The 23210-nt window shown below is 45.0% G+C and overlaps 1 protein-coding gene across 7 annotated transcripts in view; it reads left to right on the top strand.

The window, feature by feature from the left end:
• Positions 1-23210, top strand: part of Fryl (FRY like transcription coactivator) — a 227381-nt gene that overhangs the window by 160889 nt on the left and 43282 nt on the right. For 6 of the 7 annotated variants that reach the window (XM_029545525.1, XM_029545524.1, XM_029545522.1 and 3 more), the window contains 16 exons: positions 665-756; positions 3115-3287; positions 5603-5763; positions 6366-6476; positions 7806-7960; positions 8247-8346; positions 9336-9504; positions 11836-12095; positions 12298-12438; positions 13907-14075; positions 17110-17194; positions 17870-17982; positions 19292-19442; positions 20144-20247; positions 21222-21407; positions 22705-22909. In XM_029545525.1, the coding sequence (XP_029401385.1) occupies positions 665-756; positions 3115-3287; positions 5603-5763; positions 6366-6476; positions 7806-7960; positions 8247-8346; positions 9336-9504; positions 11836-12095; positions 12298-12438; positions 13907-14075; positions 17110-17194; positions 17870-17982; positions 19292-19442; positions 20144-20247; positions 21222-21407; positions 22705-22909 (2375 nt within the window). The remainder of the gene's footprint in view (positions 1-664; positions 757-3114; positions 3288-5602; positions 5764-6365; positions 6477-7805; positions 7961-8246; positions 8347-9335; positions 9505-11835; positions 12096-12297; positions 12439-13906; positions 14076-17109; positions 17195-17869; positions 17983-19291; positions 19443-20143; positions 20248-21221; positions 21408-22704; positions 22910-23210) is intronic. The other variant, XM_029545526.1, reaches the window with a different exon arrangement.

Genomic DNA, 23210 nt, shown 5'->3' with positions numbered 1-23210 from the left:
AAAGGGGGGGGGGGGGTGCAGTTAGAGCCCCGCAGACGCCCTTGAGGACCGATAGGAAGCTGTTTAGTTCAGAATGAATCTCTGTAAACCTTAGACCCCAAGGAAGCCGTAGCGAGTCAGCAAATGAGCCTGCCTCCTGGAGGGCAGGAGGGTGAATGGCCGGTGTGGAAGTGAGAGATGAAAAAGAACGTTCACCTGCTCTGGATTAGGAAAATCACCTTGTAAATGAGCCGAGGTAGATTAGAAAATGACGCAGGAGGCTGCTCTCTGCTCCGTCTGACTCAGGAATCAGCACCCCAGTGACCTGATGTAGTTGATGTTTTAGCCAGTGCTTCCCTCGTCTGTTCATCCCACAGTGGGCAATGCCTTCCCTTGCTTTTGTTTGTACTTTCTCTTGCAAAAATTAGCTAAGTGTGACGCAGGCTTGAGCAAAACCTTGGGTTTTTATCTGTTAGGCCTGTTAGTTTCACACCAGCCATAGACCTGTCCCTTTGAGACCAGAGCCAGCAGCAGCCTAGCATCCACACGGCACAGTCTGTGTAACGGCACTGAGCCCACATCTCTCACTGGCATTCACACTGATGACTTTCCAAGTCACATTGGCAGATTCCTATGAGTTTACTCGAGTGTTCTCCTAATTCACATCTCTGTATGTTTGAAACAGAATATGAAACGGCGCAGGCGTCGAGACATTTTACGAGTACAGCTGGTACGGATATTTGAACTGTTGGCGGATGCTGGTGTCATTAGCCACAGGTCGGTGTGGGATCCTGCCTTTCAAAACCTTGGGATGATTAGAGACTGTGTTTTCTCCTTGGAATATGTGAAAGCAGAAAAGCACTGTTGTAACAAAAACCACTCACCTAAGACACATGTCAACATCTGTGAATATTATTTACTAATTAAAGAGGCATCCAGTACATTAGCCAACAGCCAGAAATTATGTACCACCAGGAGCAGAGGCAGGATTGCCTTGAGTTTGAGACTAGCCTGAGCTACAGACTGACAATGAGAATAAATAAATAAATAAATAAATAATAATAATAGAAAAATCTGCAATCATCACTAGATTGGTCAAAAACCAGCTCTAATGTGCCCATGCCTTTGATATTCGGTTGGAGTCTTGATTTCCAGGAAAGGCAATAGTAGTGAACTTTTCTTGACACATTTATAATTTCTTGCCCCATTTTGACAATAAATAACCCTCTGTGATTGAGAAAACCGCACATGTTCAGAGGCTAACTATTAACAAGGTATGCACGTTTCTTCTGACAAACTGTTGTGGATCCTGCTGGGGCAATTAGGAACTTTACAAATGCAGCCCACAGCTGTTTACCCACCATTCACAAACCACAAATCCTGGAGTCATTCTTGTCGGTAGGACCAAGGCCCTCTAGGAAAATGCCATTAGCTGTGATTTGAGAGTGAACAGTTTCCTTTGGAAGGTAATGGTGTCACCTGACCTCTGAGGCAAAAGCAATGGCTCTGACCTTGTGCACCCAAGGAATCTGGAGAGAAGTCTTGATGGAAGGAGCAGGTAGGGAGTCTAACAAGCGTAGTAACCGTGTGTGCAGGCATCTCTCCTGGCTGTTTCTGAACATGCCTAGCCCCCTTCCGGTCCAGCATCAGAAGCCTGTGACAGGCTCTCAGAATAGAGGCCCTGTGGAAGAGAGCTTTAAAGGCATAGATTTGCTTTTCTTTCATGTCAAATGGAAGGCAAAAGAGAACATATGATTAAAGGCTGTCCAGTTAAAATTATGAGAAATAAACTTGAGATTTGTGGACTTGATGACAAAGCAAGAATGTGTATGATGTGAGCCTCTCGTGGTCCCTGTAACATGGCAGTAGAGGACGGAGCCTTTGAATGCCTCTGGTTTGAATAACTAACCAAACATTGGTATATTGAAAATGAACTACAGAAGCTATACCTGCATCTGAGCCGGTAATTGTTCTAGAAAAGAGCTATTTTGATTCTTTTTTTTTTTTTTTCCCTAAGAGAAAATCAATCAAAGGTTGTCACTGCTGTGAATAATGTCCTCCATCCCACAGGATTAGGGATAGAGGACATTTGAATGCCAGGGAGACAGGAACCTTATGTACATGATGTGTACAGACACCACTCAGTAGATATTTGAGAGGATAGATGTTCTTGTCTGGTGTAGGTTGCAGCCCACTACTTGGTCATGATTTGAAAGTAAGCAATACTGTTTCACATAAGTCAGAATCTGGGTCAGCCGTTAATTCAGCACATGTTTATTCTTACAGATGGATATTTTTCAATATAGCCTTTTAAACATCTCACCATTGTTTTTGTATGATCAGGATACCTTAAAAATATTATGTAGAAGTAAATACTCTCTCAATATAATGAGAGTTGATCTTGGTAAATAGAAATGAAGTACCCTTTGATTTATCTAGCAGGCACTTATTGTCCGTAGGGTCATTTTAATGTGGGCTCTCATTGAAGCATCCTGTCATAGGCCTGGATATATAGCCAGGAGTTGATGGGACAAGACAGGAGTCTGAACTTCTGACTCTTAGTAGCTCATGATGTTGGGGTATACCTCTCTTCCTCATTTGGAATCCCAGAGCGGGCTTAGGGCAGCTCCAGGAGTCTAAAGCAATCCGAGGTCCAGCACTGTGCTCTTGAATGCCCTTTAATAACCCCTTGTCATCTCAGAAGGCCAGGGATACGCACCTGGTGGACAAGCAGCCATGTAAAGATGTGTTAGGAAGAACATCGGAGACAGGAGACTTACTGGAACTGGCCTTCCTTTCTACAGACACACTCCCCACCCCATAGAGCCCCCCACAGGCCTCCCACCTTCTTACTACAAAGCTGTACATGTGAATGGAGAGGCAGTAATATTAAGTTTTTGTAAAAGTTAGGTAGGAAATTGGATGATATAAATAGCAGTTGCAGTTCTGTGAAGAAGCACCACCTACTCTTTATACATAAGGAAGCCAAAATCACGTTCCTTCGATTGATTGTTCTGTCTTTAAAGTGTCATTCTGCCACAAGCACACCAGGTTTGCCTTGTGTCTTTCTGATGGTGGTTATTTCATTTGGACCTGAGAGTCACACCTTCTCTCTGTTTTCTTCGCTCTCCTCAGTGCAAGCGGCGGCCTTGATAATGAAACTCACTTCCTCAACAACACTCTCTTGGAGTACGTCGATTTAACACGACAACTTCTGGAAGCCGAAAACGAGAAGGACTCCGACACCCTGAAGGATATCCGATGCCATTTCAGTGCCTTAGTGGCGAATATCATTCAGAATGTCCCGGGTAGGGTCTTTCTTCCGTTTCTCAGAGCCTTCTGGAATGTGAAGAGGCAGCCTGTGCTTCCCCCCGCCCCCATCCCCCTTTGAGGTTTTGTGTTTTAAGGAAGTAACTTGTAGGCTGGAGATGATGGTTCAGTGGGGAAGGGCACTTCCTGTCCAGACCAATGACCTGAGTCTCGCCCTGGGACCCACACTGGTCTGCAAGTCACCTGTGACCACCATGCCAGCTTTGAGGCACGTTTACACATGTATGCACTTACACGCACACACACACACAAATAAATGTGATATCTTTAAAAGCTTCTACCTTGCGAGCACGGTAGGAAATTATGTCAACACAATGTTGATGGCAAGTTATTTCTTTTTTAACCTCAAAATTAGAGTCTGTAACTAGAAATCACAAGGTGATCAGCGCATTAGGGACTTTTCAGTGATCGAATCTCCTGAGGCAAGTTTGTGGCAGATACAGTAAGCCAGGGGTGTAACGCTGGAAGTGGTAACTGAGAATGAAGCCGTGTCTGCGGACTGAAGGAGGAGTACAAATGAGGGGTATAAATGAAAGCAGGGGACAGCGCTGCCGGGGGTGGGGGGGTGGGGGGGGTTCATTTAAGAGATGCATGCCTGTTTTTGAGCAGGCGCTGAGAATTGTGCTGCGAAGATTGAGCTATACAACTGTGCTTTTACACGTCATAAATTCTTTCCAGACTGTGTTTTAAAAAGCCTTACCTATGCAGGATAAGTTTCTCTTCCCTCTCTCCAAATATGGCTACTTTGTTATTTTAAGTAAATGCATACTAACCTTCGGCTCTCAAACACATGGGTTGTATTTATAACGGGTTCCTTTAAGTACATAATTAGGCTTGCTAGTTTTAAACATAGGAGCCTGACTTTGTTCTCTGAAAGGAAAATAATATTACTTGAGGGGCAAGAGCATATTTTTCATCTATGTTTTCTGTGTGGGAAGTGGCAGATGTAAAGATGGATTTAGTGTTGTTGCTACACACTTTTCCCACAGCCTCCAGTATCTTGATTTATTGAGATATTGTTGGATCTCTTAACACATATTAATACAGGGAATGTATAGAGTGAGTGTCCTGGCTAGTTTTATGTCAGCTTGGCACAGGCTAGAGCCATCTGAGAAGGAGTGAAGCTCAACTGAGAAAGTACCTCAGAAGATCTGTCTGAGAACTATACAAAGAATCGACAAAACCAGGAGCTGGTTCTTTGACAAAATCAGCAAGATAGATAAACACTTAGACAAACTAACCAGAGGGCACAGAGACAGTATCCAAAGTAACAACAGAAACTGAGGAAATTAAAAAAAAAAAAAATCGCTGGGCGTGGTGGCGCACGCCTTTAATCTCAGCACTTGGGAGGCAGAGGCAGGTGGATTTCTGAGTTTGAGGTCAGCCTGGTCTACAAAGTGAGCTCCAGGACAGCCAGGGCTATACAGAGAAACCCTGTCAAAAAAAAAAAAAAAAAAAAAAAAAAAATCAGATCCCACCACAAAAGCCTATAGGCAACAAAACTGGAAAATCTAGATGAAATGGATGATTTTCTAGATAGCTACCAGGTGCCAAAGTTAAATCAGGATCAGATAAACCATCTAAACCAGTCCCATAACCCCTAAGGAAATAGAAGCAGTCATGTAGAGCATTTTCTTAATTAGTGTTTGATGGAGGAGGGGCTAGCCCGCTGTGGGTGCTCTGTCCCTGAGCTGCTGGTACTGGTAAGCTGTTAGGTGGAAATGTGTGCAGCAAAGACCCTTTCCTCCCCAAGTTGCTTTTGTTGGTGGTGTTTCATGGCAGCAACAGTAACGCTAACTAAGGCAGGAGGATAGAGCTTAAAAGGCAGAAGTTCCCCTTCTCTGGTGGGTTCCAAACTGAACCGTTTCCCAGAGCCCTGCAGGCTTCCGGCACCGTCGAGGGGCACATAGACAGCTGCCTGCATATATACACATGACTTGGAGTACATCTGATCTTCTTTGCTCTCATGTCAAAATGAATGATGTGTGGTTCCTTTTACAAAAGCAACTTTTTTTACTGGGGGAAAAAAATCCAAATTTTGAAACAGCACTTTACAAGTCAAAAGCCCTTGCTTAGCCATGAATCCAGCCCCAGGGGTAATAACTTCTTAGACAGCCAGGAAGAGGCCGGTGCTGACTCGAGCTCCCACCCAGACTCCTCTCGGTATCCTGCCTGGAGGATTTGGCTTCAGATGCAGCTTCCTCTCTCTGTCCTGTGTAGCTGACAAGTTGGCATGCACATCAGAATGAAAGGAACCGGAAGTAACTCTGTCTCCCTGTGCTCATATTTCCAGTGCACCAGAGAAGAAGCATCTTTCCCCAGCAGAGCCTTCGTCACAGTCTGTTTATGCTGTTCAGCCACTGGGCGGGCCCCTTCAGCATCATGTTCACGCCCTTGGACAGATACAGTGACAGGAATATGCAAATCAACAGGCATCAGTACTGTGCGTTAAAGGTATTGTCTTAGATCCCTCGTTTCTTTCTTACCATGCTGAGTTTTTTTTTTTTCTACCTCTCGCTAAGTGATACCGTGTACAGAAAAGGATGTCTTCCAAGCACTGAGTGCTCGGGTATACGTTTGTCTGCCACACGGGTAGCTTTGTTTAGGGACCTAAAATACAATGCAAAGATGTTCCAAAAACCTCTAAGGCTTTTATCGTTGTATTCTTAAAGAATTAAAGATTCCCACTAAGAAATATGTTTTGTTCATAATTAAGCTTTCTTTCTGTTGGTTGTCTTGTCTTTAAAGTGCATAGTTAATTCGGTGTGACAATAAACTGCTTCACTTTTAAAAGTTACTGCTCGGCTAGAGGTATGGCTTACTGGCAGTATACCTAGGCTTTATACCAAAACCACACAAAAAAGAGACTACTATTGTATTATATATCTGTATAATAGTATATATCTATATACTGTTACATATATTCCTATTTCACATAATACTTCCATATCATGGCAAGATACACATGAGTGAAAAATGTCCTGCCTCTTCTCATTAAGCAGAGACCTTTGACCTCTTAAGTGTTTTAAATGTAATTCTGATATTATCATTTGAAGGCTATGTCTGCTGTACTGTGTTGTGGCCCTGTTGCAGATAATGTGGGACTGTCATCAGATGGCTATTTGTACAAATGGCTGGATAACATTTTGGACTCTCTGGATAAAAAGGTAAATTTTAACCGTACCTTCGATGTGTTATGATAAATTACCACTGCATTGTTTGCAGTTGCGACCTCTGAAATAATTCTTCCTTAAAATAGGGTAGAATTGTGTCTATTAAAAACATAAGGGTGGCGGAGACGGCTCAGTGATTGAAGCACTTGTCGGGCAAGCTTAAGCGCCTGACTTCAGATCCCTAGCGCCCAGGTGATGTGATGGCCAAGCTGATGTGACGGCCTACTTAGAATCCCAGAAAACATCTGGGCTTGCGGGAGCGAGCCGACTAGACTCGAATTACCCGTGAGCTCTGGGTGCGGTTGTGAGACCCTGCCTCGTGAATAAGCATATGCACAACCACAGGCTCCTCTCCCAGTGCCCGAGTTCCCGAGCAACAACTTGGAAGCATATTTATTAACAGTGCTCATGGCCTTAAACTTGGGCTCATCCCCCATAGCTTGTAACTTAGTTAACCCATTTAAACTAGTCTGTCTCTGCCACACGGCTGGCTAGTTACCTGCCCTCCGGCTCACACCTAAGACTTCCTCAGAGCCCAGGTGGCAAACTTTCCCACACCTGACCCTTTACCAGAGTTCCAGTTTCTCTACCAGAACTGCCAACTTCCAGCTTCCTGCCTTTTGCTAATAGGCCACCAGATTTTTATTGGGAATGTGTCCACATAGTACACAAGAGATTCGCCCTACACATATGATATGAAATAAAATAGGATGTATCATCTGTAAGAAAGTTGGAATTCCTATTACTCAGGTGAATAATTTTAGTTACCCTTATACAGTGCAGGATTAATGTGGTGCCGTATGTATTTTGTAATAGGATTCAGTCTAAATAACTATTAAAATAGAGTGCATTGTGTGCCCTTTGCTGGGTCTTATAGTACTATTTTGCCCTCTTTTGAGTTAATTGTTCTCTTAATCTTCCCTGCCACCCTCCCCCCCCCATGCCCTTTCTGTTACACGGTATACATTCCAGCTTCACAATATAAAGTGAGGCTTATCTTCCCCCACAATGGAATTATTGCAAATACTAATAAGACTGGATAAGAGTCACTGAAGAGGGCACCGTCCATTTCTCTGAGAGCACATAAGTATTGCTCATGTTCATCAGCTGTCTTCAGGCTCTCTCTGTTGGAAGAGAGAAACTCAAAAAGGCTTGGGGGGGGGAAGACATGCACCTGTGACCCCCCCCCCACCCTTGTTGTGAGCAGACTGGGAATTAGCTGAACAAAGGGAGATTAGATTTTGTGATGGTATGCCGTGAATATATGCTGTATCAGACGCCATGCCCTCTGACTCCCTCCCGGGCGTTCTCACCCTCACCCAGGTTCACCAATTGGGCTGTGAAGCAGTCACGTTGCTGCTGGAACTGAACCCCGATCAGAGCAGCCTGATGTACTGGGCCGTGGACCGATGCTACACTGGCTCCCGCAGAGTAGCAGCTGGCTGCTTCAAAGCCATTGCCAACGTGTTCCAGAACAGGTATCCATCCAGTCCACATGCGGCTGCTCGGAGTCCGCCTGCAGTTGTTTGGGTGTCTGTTTTCAAGAAACAGTCTCAGAAATATTAAGAGCCCTGTCTCTTTCTTACCTTGAATGCTAATAACATTTAGCCAATAAAGAATAATAATCCCCCTGTAGTTTAAAAAAAAAGGCAGTCACCTGTAGTCTTAGTAGATGCTCACAGCCTTGCCCTTTGTCTGCCATGTCCGTTAGCTGGTGTGAATGTTCCAAACCTTGCCTTTCCTAACTGTGACATTTGTCCTCAGGGATTATCAGTGTGACACAGTGATGCTCCTAAACCTGATACTGTTTAAAGCAGCTGACTCTTCTAGAAGTATCTATGAAGTTGCTATGCAACTCTTGCAGGTTCGTGTAACAATCTAACTTTACTCAGGAGTTTGACAAAATGATACTTTTACCATTAAAGCATAGTAATACTGGTGGTAGAATGCTAAATTCTGAAGAAATACAAGTCAAAGACAATGTAGCTATTTAAATCTTTAAATAATTCAAACTATCCAGAACTGCCCTATAGAGGATTACATTAGTACATGTGAAAGTATTTTGATATCTATAAGGATTCACTAATTAGGGCTGATGTATGGGAGAGATTATTTGTCTTTGACAGATGAGAATGAAGTGGTTTAGATATTTTTTTTTGTTTTGAGTTAATTATTCTCGTAATCTCACTCTTTATGATATCCCTACAATTTCTCTTAGATTATCATTATTATCCAATGTTTAACTAATTGATAATAAGGCAAAATGCATTGTTTTTTTTTTTTTTTAAATGAGGCCTTAAAGTGGGATTGGAGTGAACGCTGCTGCTGTTTCTAAGGGCTCTAGAGTAGTACACATGCAGAACAACTAAAGAATTACACCCAACTTTGCCCTCCTTTGCAATGAAGGAGAAAGTTAACAGGCACTCTCGTGCTCCATGTACCGTGAGTCAAGGGCAGTTAGGGTTTATAGTATGTCTAGTGACTAGCTGAGAGCTGTTTCGATGGGCTTTTTCCCATTTGCATACATTTTGTGTAATTATATTTTTAGCTGGGAAAGTGAGTATCAGTCTTTTTGAAGTCATTGCACAGTAAGTTGCTAAACCTCTATCAAGACTGTACCATGAACTTACATCATTGGTGTTAGATACACAGAAATCCTTCCAAGTGGGGGTCATCTTCTGCGGACATTTCAAGCACTAGAAATTAACATAGTAATATAATTAATGACTATATGGATTTTCAAACTGCAATCCAGTATAGGAGAGTTTATTGTTTTTTAAAATTAGAGCCGAACCTTAGAGGATCAAAAAAATAGTAACAATGACTGAAGTTGACAAAATTGCTTTCCTGTAGATCCTGGAGCCGAAGATGTTTCGCTATGCTCACAAACTGGAGGTTCAGAGAACGGACGGAGTCCTCAGTCAGCTGTCCCCGCTGCCCCATCTCTATTCCGTGTCTTATTACCAGTTGTCTGAGGAGCTAGCCCGAGCATATCCAGAGCTCACTCTCGCCATATTCTCAGGTTGCCCAGCGAAATGCTTTCTGTTGTGTGTGTTTTTTTTTTTTTTTTTAAAACAACATTTATTTATTATTATATGTAAGTACAGTATAGCTGTCTTCAGACACACCAGAAGAAGGTGTCAGATCTCATTACGGATGGTTGTGAGCCACCATGTGGGTGCTGGGATTTGAACTCAGAACCTCCAGAAGAGCAGTCGGTGCTCTTAACCACTGAGCCATCTCTGCAGCCCCGTGTTTTTTTTTTAAATAAGCTCTAGCTGCGTGTGTCTGTGTGTGTGTGTGTGTGTACAAATGCGTGCCTGAATGTTACATGCATAGGGAGGCCACAGGTTAATATCGAGTCTTCTCCTCAGTCCCTCTCTACCATGTTTGTTTAGATGGGATTTCACTGATTTCACTAGACAAAGGTCGCTACCTCCTCAGCTTCAGGCCTAAAGATGGCACTACTTTGGCCAGCTCCTTACCTGTGTTTCGGATCCACAGTTGCATCCTAATGTTTGCATGACAGGCATTTTACTGACCGAGCTTCCTTCTGGCTCTAAGAGATGATGTTTAGGAAATGCAAAGCATCAGAAATGTGAGGTTGCATCAAAACCTGTCTAACGGAGAAGAGTTTTTCTTTAGGAAGAACTCAAACCCGGCTATTTAAATCTTCTGATGGCATGGTCTTGCTTTTGGGAAGAAAGACAAAAGGACATCACGTACAATTTAGGGGTCTTGTTTTTGTTTGGGTCTTGTTTTAAACAAAGTAAACCTTAAATGTTGTCAGCTTGCTGGCTCCTCCGTCACAGCCAGCCTGGCACCCGCCCTGAAGTGCTTGTCTTGGGTACCTAGTCACACACACCATCCACCCTCAACTCAGGAGGCCTTTACCTCTGTGAGGGTCAGGTTTCTGCCTGAAACTCAGCGGACCCCTTCTGACTCTAGCTGCTCTGTGACCTCTAGTCTCCAGGCCCTTGGCTCATCACAGCTGCAGATGTTAGCTGGCCTGAGTAACTTTCCGTTCTCCTCTGTCTTGGTTTCCAGGCCTTACTATTTCCTAGATTTCCCCCTCCCTCCATGAATTACTGTCAATGTTAGCGGAGGCTTGCCCCCTCTTCATGTTAATGTTCTAACACTTCAACCTGGGGTGACTCTATCTCCCTGAATGAGTCAAGCCTGGACATGGTGTACGCACTTGAGTTAGGATCTCTTCATTCAATTCCTTTCAAAGTGTCAGGGTTTGCTTTTCATGCCAGAACTGTTAACAGTTTGTGTGTGAACTACACAGATACTCCATGCAGAATATCCATCTTTGTCTTGAGACTTCTTTTTCAAGACAGGGTATAGCCCTGGCTGTCCCGGAACTCACTCTGTAGACCAGGCTGGCCTCGAACTCAGAAATCCACCTGTCTCTGTCTCCCAAGTGCTGGGATTAAAGGCGTGCGCCACCACTGTCCGGCTTGAGACTTTATTCTTACTGTCACCTTGCTCGTTTCAAAGGTGCAGTTCAGTAGTGCTAAGTGTAAAATAGATCTCTCTCCCTTTGATCTTGCAGAATTGAGACCAGCCCTTTAAGGGCATTCCCCCTTTTTCCTGCCCTTTGTCCCCTCTACCACCTACCTTCTGTTTTATGAATTTGACTGCTGTGGATAAGCGGAATCGTATGGTGTTTTATGTATGTGACTAGGTTATTTCGCTCAACACAGCATCTTCTGAATTCCTCCATGTAGCATGCTTTTCTGGCTGTATAGTAGTCTAGAGTCTGTGCATCACAGTTTGTTGTCCAAGTCTTTCCTCTGTCAGCCATTTCAGTTGCTTTTATGTTGTTATGAATATGGGTGTGCAAGTGTTGCTTTGAGTCTCTGTTTTGAATTGTTTTAGATATTTGCTCAACAGCTGGGTCAGTCTGATAGTAGAGGGATTCTCTAACTAGTTATTCTGAGGAGCCACCATGCTGATTTCCATACAAGTATTCAGCATCTTACAATCTTGCTGAGAGCCTGGAAACATTTATTCAACTGCCAACTGCATTTTGTATTTAAAAAATAAACAAACAAACAAAACTAAGCATGGCTGGTTGGGGTGGCACACATCTGTACGCATCTGCAGTTCCAGTACTTGGGAAAGTGAAGTACAAGGCCAGCCTGGACTATGTAGAGAGTAACTGTGTGAGAAGAGAAAAGAGATGCTTTGTGTTAGCTGGGCTTTGGGAATCATTGGGAAGTGATTGGCTTATTCCTGTTGGCTCAGAAGCATGTGGGATGATGGAAGTGATTGACATATGTCTTCCTGTTGGCCCAGAAGCACGTGGGATGATGTCGGGTCTCCCCTTTGATATCCCTTGAACCAGAGATCAGCCAGCGGATCCAGACGGCTCACCCTGCAGGGCGGCAGGCCATGCTTCATTACCTACTGCCCTGGATGAACAACATCGAGCTGGTCGATCTCAAACCTCTGCCCTCAGGGAGGCGGCAGGATGAAGATGAAGATGACTCCCTGAAAGACCGAGAGCTCATGGTGACCAGCAGGCGCTGGCTGAGAGGAGAAGGCTGGGGCTCCCCACAGGCCACCGCCATGGTGTTGAACAATCTCATGTACATGACAGCGAAGGTAACAGGGTCTGTGTTCATCATGACTGCACAGTGTGGAGGTTGGGAGGAGGAACCACAGTTTGAAACTGATGCTGAGACCATCCTGGGACAGACAGACAGACAGACAGACAGAACCTACAGTATAAACTCCATTCTTCCTTTAATTCAAGCCAGAGATAAGCAGGCATCCCTGAAGTGTCTCTCTTATGTGCTGTTTTCAGTATGGCGATGAGCTGGCCTGGTCGGAGGTGGAGAACGTGTGGACCACCCTTGCAGACGGCTGGCCAAAGAACCTGAAAATTATTTTGCACTTTCTGATCAGCATCTGCGGGGTGAATAGCGAACCAAGCCTCTTGCCTTACGTATGTATTCAAGTCCATTTTTTTTTTCCTCTTAAAAGTTACACATTTACCCAATTACCTGTCAGGGTATGGATTGATGGCCCTACAGAGGCAAATGAGAATGGGGTGAGGACAACCAGGGTCTTAGTGTGAACTTAGCCATTGACCCATTCTGTCACTGCCACTGCGTGCTGTCCCCAGGCCTGGCGCTCTGCAAGTATGGGCATTCCACTTCAAGGATAACACAGGATTTATTTTCTGGAATGTCACCTAGAGTGATCAGCAACTTAATGCGTGCATCTGTGATGAGGGCTACAAAGGAAAGCTATGCTGAGAATCATTATCTGAGAAACCTCCAGATAAAGGCTGTGGTTTGAGAGGGGAGCGGTGGGGATATAGAATCTACCAGCTGAGGTTTGCCCAGGCTGTAGCTGGCGGTTTGATCAGAGCTCAGGGCCTGTGTCTTCTGGAAGGGAGGGGAAGTCTGAGGGATGGAAAAGGAAGAGACATTAAATCCCTTTAGTTGATTAAAGTAAAGCCATGTACTCCAGTTGAGACTAGAGAAGATGGCTCATGGGTTAAGAGCACTGTTTGCTCTTCGAAAGGACCTGGGTTCAGTTCCCAGCATGCACATGGTAGCTCAGGACTGTCTGCAACTCCATTTCCAGGGAATGCCTCTACAGCACCAGCCACACACACAGTACACAGGCATGCCTGCAGGCAACATAACCCATACATGTGAAGGGAAAAATAAAATTAATATGAAAAAAAAAAATTGTCCATCCACGTTAACAAAACAGTAGTAGCCATGAGGGCTGAAGTGAGTATCCAGATGTGCACATAGCATGTGCAGCTCCCCAAGTGTGCCCCCACAGAAAGCCAGATCTTCAGGAGGCTGTCATGGAAGTTCTGACAGACCCTCCCACAAACAGACTGTGGTGTGGCGCAGGCGACATAAGTGATGGATGGACAGACAGATGGCATGCTCCAGCCCAGGAGGTGGAGCGACTCTGGCTATTTCCTTGCTGTTCAAGTGCACAGCCTCTGTTAGACTCAGTGGTGGTGGTGGTGGGGGTGAGAGTGAAAGATAGATGTTTGTTAGGCGTGAGGGCTAGATGAGAGATGGGTAGCAATCAGAGGACACCCCTACCCTCACGGCAGCCCAAAGCTTTCCCCATTAACCAAGAAGCGTTTACAGGAAAGCTCCCCTCCCCCTTCCCTGCCCTACTCTTCTTCAAAGACCTTAACTTTGATTAAAAAAAAAAAATCTGTTTCGATGGGGACTGGAGAGATGGTTCAGCAACTAAGACCAAGGACCAGGTTCAATTCCCAGCCCCTACATGTAGTACACAACCAACTGTAACTCCAATCCCAAGGGGCCCGATGCGCTCTTCCGGCCTCCTCCCATTTGCAGTGCAGGAACGTGAAGCACCTAAGTCAACCAGATGAAGCCACGAGATCACAAGCTTCCTCCTTTTCCCTTGCGCAGGTGAAGAAAGTCATCGTCTACCTGGGTCGGGACAAAACCATGCAGCTGTTAGAAGAGCTGGTGAGCGAGCTGCAGCTCACAGATCCCGTCAGCTCGGGTGTCACGCACATGGATAACCCGCCCTACTACCGCATCACTTCCAGCTGTAAAATCCCTTCTGTCACCTCAGGTGAGCCCCGCCCACTGCGTGAGGGGGAAGCGATGCTCCGCCCACACGCTCTTATCCACAGGGGTTCTTGTCCTCAAATCCCATTACCAATGAAGCAAAATCGAACAGTGGGCATGCGTGATGATTGATCTGAAACTCGGTAAATCTTCTGTAAGTGAAGAAATTTAACAGTGTCATGATTCTTACTATTACAGAGAATGGTGGTTTTGTACTTTTTCAGGAATGGGGTATCATTTCCTAAACAGTGATTTTTTTTTTAATCCTGTTCTTTGTTTTGTTGGATGTGTTTTTAATGAATAGAGTCACCTGGTTTAATTCAGAAAAATGCTAACTTGCTGGAGTTACTCGTGTGACCCCATGCTATAGTTATGTGGATCTGTATTGTACGTTGTAGACAGTCAAGTGAATGCAAGTACCATTGGCTATGAAAAGACACAGTCCGATGTTTTTGTGAAGCATGCAAAGATGCTATGGTTTGTGAGTGTATAGTATGGAGTCATGGAGGCAAGCTAGCATACCCTCAACGTGATCTGAGTTGAGGCAGTTGCTCTCTGTGTAGACAACTCCCAGTGATGAAGAATGATGAGTGAGTATAGCTAGGCCAGTGGCTCTCACCCTTCCTGATGCCACGACGCTTTAATACAGTTCCCCACGTAGTGGTGACCTCCAGCCACAAAATTATTTTTGTCGCTACTTCATAGGTGTAATGTTGCTACCCTCAGGAATCTTGTGGTGAATAGCTGGCAGGCAACCCTGGGGGGGAGGGGGAGGGGCGTCACACTCCACAGGTTGAGAAACACTGGTCTAGACTGTCGTTAGTAAAGATTCTGTAATACTTGGTCTCCCGTGGTCTCCCATGGTCTCCTGGCATAGATTACATGTTCTCATGTCAATATCAACGGTATCGTTGGAAATATTCATTTCTGTCTTTTTTTTCAATTTTTTATTAGATATTTTCTTCATTTACATTTCAAATGCTATCCCGAAAGCCTCCTATACCCTCCCCCCGCCCTGCTCCCCTACCCACCCACTCCCACTTCTTGGCCCTAGTGTTCCCCTGTACTGGGGCATATAAAGTTTGCAATACCAAGGGGCCTCTCTTCCCAATGATGGCCAACTAGGCCATCTTCTGCTACATATGCAGCTAGAGACACGAGCTCTGGGGGTACTGGTTAGTTCATATTGTTGTTCCACCTATAAGGTTGCAGACCCCTTCAGTCATTTCTGTCTTTTATAATTTGGTTTTCTTTGTATATTCTTTTGGCTTTTATCTTTTGGTCCAACTTCCCATTGAAACTATCTCTTCTCAGTCTAGCTCTCTCACGTGTGTAAACAAGTGCTTAATCCCAGAATCCTTGCTGACTTTTTTTTAACATCCCACTAGCACGTTTCATGGTTGAACTTTGTTTTCCCATAACTTATGAAGACCCCGTGTCCTTTCTGCGGCTGTGGTTTCCGACTTTGTGCTAGACTGCCTTAAGGTCCTTGGTTCTTTAGAGCCTTTCAAAGGAGTATAGTGTCCAGTGTTTGTAAGCTCTGTGAGCATAGAAAAGCCCCTGTCAGCGTCCTTTGTCTGTCTCGGCGTGTGAAGTCTTTTCTCTTGGATGAATCAGACCTCCCAGAAAGAGCTCTGCTGATAAGCTCTATAGATAAAGAATAGATACATCTGTGGGTTGCCTATATTCACACATAGTCTCCTAGAGCCTAATAGGCCCATGGCTACAAAGGCCGCAGAGCAGGGCTGCCCTTCATTCTCATTGCACCCCACTGTCATCCAGAAAGTGTTCCTTCCTCAGCCCTGCTTGGTGTGTTCCAGGCAAGAAGTGTTTTCATATACTCTCTGGAGGATGGTGGGAAGGGACAGCCACCAACCGCAAATGTGCTAGAGTTACATTTTGAAGAATGGCTACTTTTAAAATAGATTTCCCAGACAGTTCTGTTTTTAGCACTGTTTCAATAGCACTATGGAAGTCTCTTTCACTTCTCCCATTGCCTGTCTTCCTAACAGTTAGTTCTTATCCGTTGATTTGCTTTTTTGTATTGCATCTCTTGATTGTAGCCCAGTAGGGGGACATGAAATGCCATTCTGTGCATGTGGAGGTCAGAGGACAGCTTACAGGAATTAGTTCTCTCCTTCCACTATGTGGGTCTCTGGAGTCAACGTCAGGCTTGGTAGCAAGTGCTTTTACCCACAGAGCCATCCTTTCTGTATCCACCATGTGTTAGTTAGCATGGCAGCAGGCAGGCAGACATGGTGCTGGAGGAGCCCAGAGTTCTACATCTTGGTTTGAAGCAGCCAGGAAAAGACTGTCTTCTCCAAGTAGCCAAGAGGACGCTCTCTTCTGCACTGGGCAGAGCTTGAGCACTAGGAGACCTCAGAACCTGGCTACAGGTGACATGCTTCCTCCAACAAGGCCACACCTATTCCAACAAAGCCATATCTCCTAATAGTGCCACTTCCTGTGGCTAAGCATATTCAAACCACCATATACTGCACACATTTGTTTTCTTACAGTCAAGAGCTTGACAGTCCAGGGGCTGGAGGGATGGCTCAGTATTTCATAGCACTGGCAGCTTTTCCAGAGGACCTGGATTCAATTCCCAGCACCCACATGGGCAGTGCACAACTGTTTATAACTCCAGTTCCAAGGGATCTCACAGCCTCACACAGACATACACGCAAGCAAAACACCAAGGCACGTAAAATAAGAATAAATCATTGGGCTGGAGACATGGCTCAGCGGTTAAGAGCACCGACTGTTCTTCCAGAGGTCCTGAGCAACCACATGGTGGCTCACAACCATTTGTAATGGGGTCTGATGCCCTCTTACTGGTGTGTCTGAAGAGAGCAAAAAAAAAAAAAAAAAAAAAAAAAAAAGAAAAAGAAAAAAAAAGAAGAAATCATTAAAAAATGATTTAATGAAAGGATGCGATGATCATGAGTATCATCACTTTGCTTTTGTGTCAGTGGCATATTGATCATGACATCGATTGTTCTCTTAAGCTCACAGGCACCCTTTCTCTCTGATGACAGGAACTACTTCCAGTAGCAATACAATGGTAGCTCCCACCGACGGCAACCCTGACAGCAAGACCCTAAAGGAGAACTTTGAAGAGAGGTGAGTACCTCTGTCTCAGAGCGCGTGATAATTTCTTCAGGCTGAGGCTGTAGCTAAGCATAGGATTCCATGCTGAACGTCTCCACACAGACTCCTCAGCAGCCTCTGCCCGCTGATGTGCTCTAAGGACAAAGGGCAGAGTGTGCAGAGTCACTGGGAGCAGAGATGTTTCTCTCCGTAGCTCTCGCCAGCATCCCCGCATGATGGGATGCTTAGTGAGGGATACTTGAGAGCGTCAGCTTTTGAATTGCGAGGTAGGGAATGGTGTGAGCCTGGTGAGCTGTTGGTGACATTTTGTATAAAGTGCACTTCTTTTACGCAGAGAAAGTAAGACAGGCGTAAAGGGGCTGAAGAGATAGATGGCGTGATGCACAAACCACTTGCCACACAAGCACGAAGATTAGGGGAGAGATTCTCAGAGCTCCCATAAAAGCCAAGCAGGCCTGGCAGCCAACCAGTAACCCTGACACTCAGGAAGGGGAGGTAGAAAAGGAACCCTTAAGACGAGCCACGTAGGCGAGACGGCCATGTTCAATCTCCAGTCTCTGCATACATGTGCACTTCTGCATGCATGTGCACACGTACACAGATGCCAAGGAATAGATCATGTGAATGATAAACCAGAAACGCCACTTCCCTGTGACCAGTGCCTGACTCCCATGATCCTCCCCACAGCTATGTGCACCTGGACATCTACAGTGGACTGAACAGTCATTTAAACCGGCAGCATCACAGACTGGAGTCCCGATATAGTAGCAGCTCCGGAGGGTCTTACGAAGAGGAAAAAAGTAATTCTCAGTGCTTGTTAAATCTTACTACTTCAGTGACGTGTATTGTTAACCTTGTTCATGAGTTTGGTCTGCCAAGGAATTGTTTTAAAACGCTTTAAAATTGTATTTAACTGCCAGTAGTTCTAATGTGATCTGAGTTGTCTTGGTTTTAAGGGATGAATTTATTAAGCTCCAGGAAGTTGGGGGATTTTTGTTTCAGGTGCAGAGTCCCTTCTGACAGCATAAAGAATCTGTTCTCAAGAAGCATCAGAGAGCTGGGCAGTGGTGGCGCACACCTTTAATCCCAGCACACCAGAGGCAGATGGATTTCCAAGTTAAAGGCCAGCCTGGTCTACTGAGTGAGATCTAGGACAGCCAGGGCTACACAGAGAAACCCTGTCTCAAAAAGAAAAAAAAAATGTGTTAGCGAACGGACATTGTATGTTGTCGGGTGGTTGTTCTTTAAACAGATTTACTTACCCACATTTGGTGGGAAGTTTTCTACTCCCACTGTGGTCAGTCGTATCCATGTAGTGCTGCCACGTGAAGGTAGAATAGAAATGTTGTAACTAGTTCCGAACTCCGGAGGATCTGGTCCAGTCTCCTCATTTTGCGCATCATGGAACTGAGGTCCAGAGAGGTTAAGTGACTTATCCACATCACACAGAATTCACATTCCCAGGTGTCATTTGTTCTGCATCCCCACAGGGCAGTGTGGTAGAGCAGATTTCTTCCAGAGATGGGTTTGTGTCGGCCCCGTCTCAGGAAATTGAGAACCAAATAACTTGCTGGGAGATTCTTGACTCAAGGCAGTGTTATTTATGAGATGGTCTCCTGGTCTGGCCTTCAACCGGGGAGACATAGGATGTGTCAGTGTAGTTTTGCTTGAGGATGGAGCCTCGGTCAATAAATCAGTCAGTCTCTCAATCTCTTCTTTCCCCCATGTTTATAACCTTTGTGCCTTGGTCTCCCTAGAAAATGTGTATCAAGGGCTGGTGAGATGGCTCAGTGGGTAAGAGCACTCGACTGCTCTTCTGAAGGTCCGGAGTTCAAATCCTAGCAACCACATGGTGGCTCATAACCATCCGGAACAAGATCTGTCTCCCTCTTCTGGAGTGTCTGAGGACAGCTACAGTGTACTTACATATAATAATAAATAAATAAATCTTTAAAAAAAAAAAAAAAAAAAGAAAAGAAAATGTGTATCAAGATGGTAGGAAAGTGTCTGGAACCCTTCCTGATGTGGTGGATAGTGGGGTGTCTTACGAGAGCTTGCAGACAGCAGACATGAGACATTGCAGAAAATGAGATGGTTTTATCTTGATAGGTGACTCAATGCCACTTTATTCTAATTGGCGCCTGAAAGTGATGGAGCATAACCAAGGAGAGCCACTGCCCTTCCCGCCAGCTGGAGGCTGCTGGTCGCCACTGGTGGATTACGTGCCTGAAACCGCATCTCCTGGACTGCCTCTACACAGGTGGACTAGAGCGTCATCCCTATTTCCTAACTAGCCACGTGACGGCTGAACCCCCTTCAGCTTCCTAGACGCTGTCTGACACCGCACAGTGTAGTTGTCCTCACTGAGACGCCGCACCAAAATTAGACCTGTCCCTGAGAGATGTTGAAAGATCCAAAACTGTATTCTGAGGGCGCAAAGTTAACATTACTGAATCGATCCTCCTGCTGCTCCTCTGGGTGCCGGGGAAAGTTACTTGACCTTTGTATGACCCAGTTACCGCTTCTGAGAAAAAGAAAAAAAAGTGACTTCTTTGTGGTCCACACTGGTTTTGCTGTTGCATTGTTTTGGAATTCGATTAACCTGAATTCTAGTGAGTGAAACCACTGGAAAAACAATTGCTACATTCTTTCAGAATGTATCAATGTACCAAACACGTACTGAACACTTACTGGGCGAGTGTTGTTTGTGGTATAGTAGGTCTGAGGATTCAAGATAAGGAAATACAGCCCTTGGCTCCAAGGAGCTCTGAGACCCGTGCTTTGCGCTAAGTCTCTATCACTGTAACCATTCTCTTCGGCTGCACTTCCCTCCCCCGCCTTTTTTACCCTCTAGAAAAGCGTGTTTCTGTAGAATACTCAAGTCTTGGAGGCATTTGCACAGTTTTCTCTAGGTCATTCCCGCTCTGGTAAGCTGCTAACGCTGTGTCCTTCCTGTCACAGGTGTAACATAGCCGTGATCCTGCTGACAGATCTGATCATTGACCACAGCGTGAAGGTGGAATGGGGAAGTTACCTCCACCTTCTTCTTCATGCAATTTTTATAGGTAACAAGTTCTAATCCCACCGTGTGCCTCCAGGACCATTTTAAGGTGGTTAGGTCAGTGGTTCTCAACCTGTAGGTTGCAACCCCTTTGGGGGTTGGGGTGGGGTCAAACATCCCTTTTGTAGGGATTGCATGTCAGATATCCTGCACATCAGATATTTACATTGGGATCTATAGCAAAATTACAGTCTGAAGTAGCAATGAAATAACATTTGGGGTTGGGGTTCCCACAGCACGAGGAACTGTATTAAAGGTAGAACAGGACCCCTGTTCTAAGAAGTTTTGAAGTTTTTGGCATTAAAGAAATGTAAAAGATAACTTGAGAGCCAGGCAGAGGGAGGCAGATCTCTGTGAGTTCCAGCCTAGCCAGGTTAGGAAGTGAGGCCCTGTTTCCAAAAGACAAAAAAAACAAAAACAAAAACAAACAAACAAACAAAAATAGTTACCCCAGTTCTCCCTAGGTATACTGTGGGCAGATGGCCATTATAGCTGTGTGTGGAAACTTACGACCCATTTAGAACTAAGCTGTGTAATGCATACTATTCCATGACATCTCTTACATACTGTGAGCACTCATATCCATGGGTTCTGGATGCCTGGACTGAGCACACCACAGCTTGCACACTCTCTGGGTGTGCCCTGGGTGTGAACTCGACATACACAGACTGTTTCCCTTGTCTGTCTGTCTGTCTGTCTGTCTGTCTGTCTGTCTCTCTCTCTCTCTCTCTCTCTCTCTCTCTCTCTCTCTCTCTCTCTCTCTCTCTCATTGATTCCCAAAAGAGTTCTGTAACCATTCCTGAGGTAGTATCCCCATTCTGTTCTCAGTAACGCCGATTTGATTTGGAGATGCACACTCACGCTAAACTGTTGCACGTCAGGAAGCTGCTTGCAGCCAGTGGGCCCCTTTGTCATAGGAGTTTTGCGACAAGCACACCGCCCTCCTAGCTGACGATGCTTCTGTCCTGTCCTCTCCAGGGTTTGACCACTGCCACCCTGAGGTGTATGAACACTGCAAGCGCCTGCTGCTGCACTTACTAATAGTGATGGGACCCAACAGTGACATCCGGACTGTCGCCTCTGTCCTCCTCAGGAACAAGGAATTCAATGAGCCCAGGGTGTTGACAGTCAAGCAAACGGCACACTCAGATTACACGTTCACAGGTACCAACTTGGAACGCCTTCGGGTTGGAGCCCTGCAGGAGTGAAAAGTCAGCCAAGGAGAGGTTGAAGCGTGTAAACATTTCAGATGCAGTTGTATCATTTCAGGTAGCATCTGATTCATTCATAACCAACCAAAGAATACATTGAAACGTGTCGTCACGTCTCCTGCTTCTAAGGCTGTCTAGCAAACAGACTCTAGGTTGCGAATATATAAGTTGAAGAAGAAGCAAAAAGTGCTTAATTTGAGACTTGTATGGTGTTGAGTATTTCATTGTGTTCTGTGTCTGTGTTAAAATCTGCTTTCTTGATGCTCAGAGTCCACTCACACTAATTATTATTATATTATCATTACTCATTGTTGTTGTTATTATTCCACTCTGACTACCACAGCAGTTTACAAAACAATGGCTTATTTTTTTTTTAGGAATCAAAGTACATTTACCTTTTTAATCTACTCACATGGCAGACACGGCACTGATAAGATTTTAAAAATGGCTAAAAGGCAGATTAAGGACCAGGTCCTTAGGGTAAAGAAAAAGGAAAAAACAAACAAACAAACAAACAAAAACAATGACAGCAAATTGTCCTTGGCCTACACACTCATACAGACACACACACACACTATACTCACATTCACATACACACTCTCACACACCTACCTACCTATGTGTACGCTTGCACCACTCCCGCAGTAGACACAAAATTAAACTAAAAAATGTAATTTTAAAATTTTTTAAAAGTAAAAGTAGAACAAGCCTTCCTGTTTTGTTTTGTTTTTAATGAAAGCAAGTCCACTCAAGAGCCCAGCGCGTGATGCTTTCTGAATGTCCTTTTGCCATTTTGTGAGGCTTTAACTTTTAACAGTGCTTATTTAACAATTGCCTTGATATAAATATTAAATAGAAACTTAAACATATTCTTGAGAGTAAAATGGAGCCAAGACTTTTTTTCATATGAAGTTGAAAATTAGTTCGCATTACGGAAATGTAGCTCGCTTTAATAAAGGTGAAAACACCCCAAATTGCTCGGACTTTGCTGCTGTCCATGGTCTCCGGCAGGTGGCAGCAGAGGACCGCTCAGTAAGTGCCGCTAAACTTTACTAATGAGCTGCGAACAGCGGCTACCCTTAAAGCACTACTGTAGTGGCTGCGCCGGTTGAGATGGGCGGAGGATGAATCATGCCCCCCACACCCTCATGTATCCCATGCCGTCTATGAGTAGCAACGTGCAGTGCCGTTTTTGCATGCTCCTGTAGTCCTGTTGTGCGTGTGTGTTCACAGTTGGCTTTCTCTCTCAGCAGGCATTAACGATTTTACACCCGATTACCAGCCGTCCCCTATGACCGACTCAGGGCTTAGCTCCAGTTCTACCTCCTCTAGTATCAGCTTAGGAAACAACAGCGCTGCCATTTCACACCTCCACACCACCCTCCTTGGCGAGGTGGACCTCTCAGTGGAGCAGGATGGAAAAGTCAAAACCCTCATGGAGTTCATTACCTCAAGGTAACCGGGCGGCTCTTGCCATCCCAGCATCCCCAGCATTCCTGGGGCTGCGCTAGCCTCGCTTCCGTCAAATGGCATGAGCCAGATTTTGGTGAAAGCCAAAACTTCTTTTTTTTTTTTTTTTTTCTTTTTGGTTTTTCGAGACAGGGTTTCCCTGTGTAGCCCTGGCTGTCCTGGAACTCACTCTGTAGACCAGGCTGGCCTCGAACTCAGAAATCTGCCTGTTTCTGCCTCCCAAGTGCTGGGATTAAAGTCGTGCGCCACCACCGCCCGGCTAACAAGTCAAAACTTCTTTACCACT

The sequence above is a fragment of the Mus pahari genome, chromosome 13, assembly GCF_900095145.1.
Source record: "Mus pahari chromosome 13, PAHARI_EIJ_v1.1, whole genome shotgun sequence".
Lineage (NCBI taxonomy): Eukaryota > Metazoa > Chordata > Mammalia > Rodentia > Muridae > Mus > Mus pahari.
Note: the sequence above shows the minus strand (reverse complement) of the source record. Positions and strands in the feature narration are given on the sequence as shown.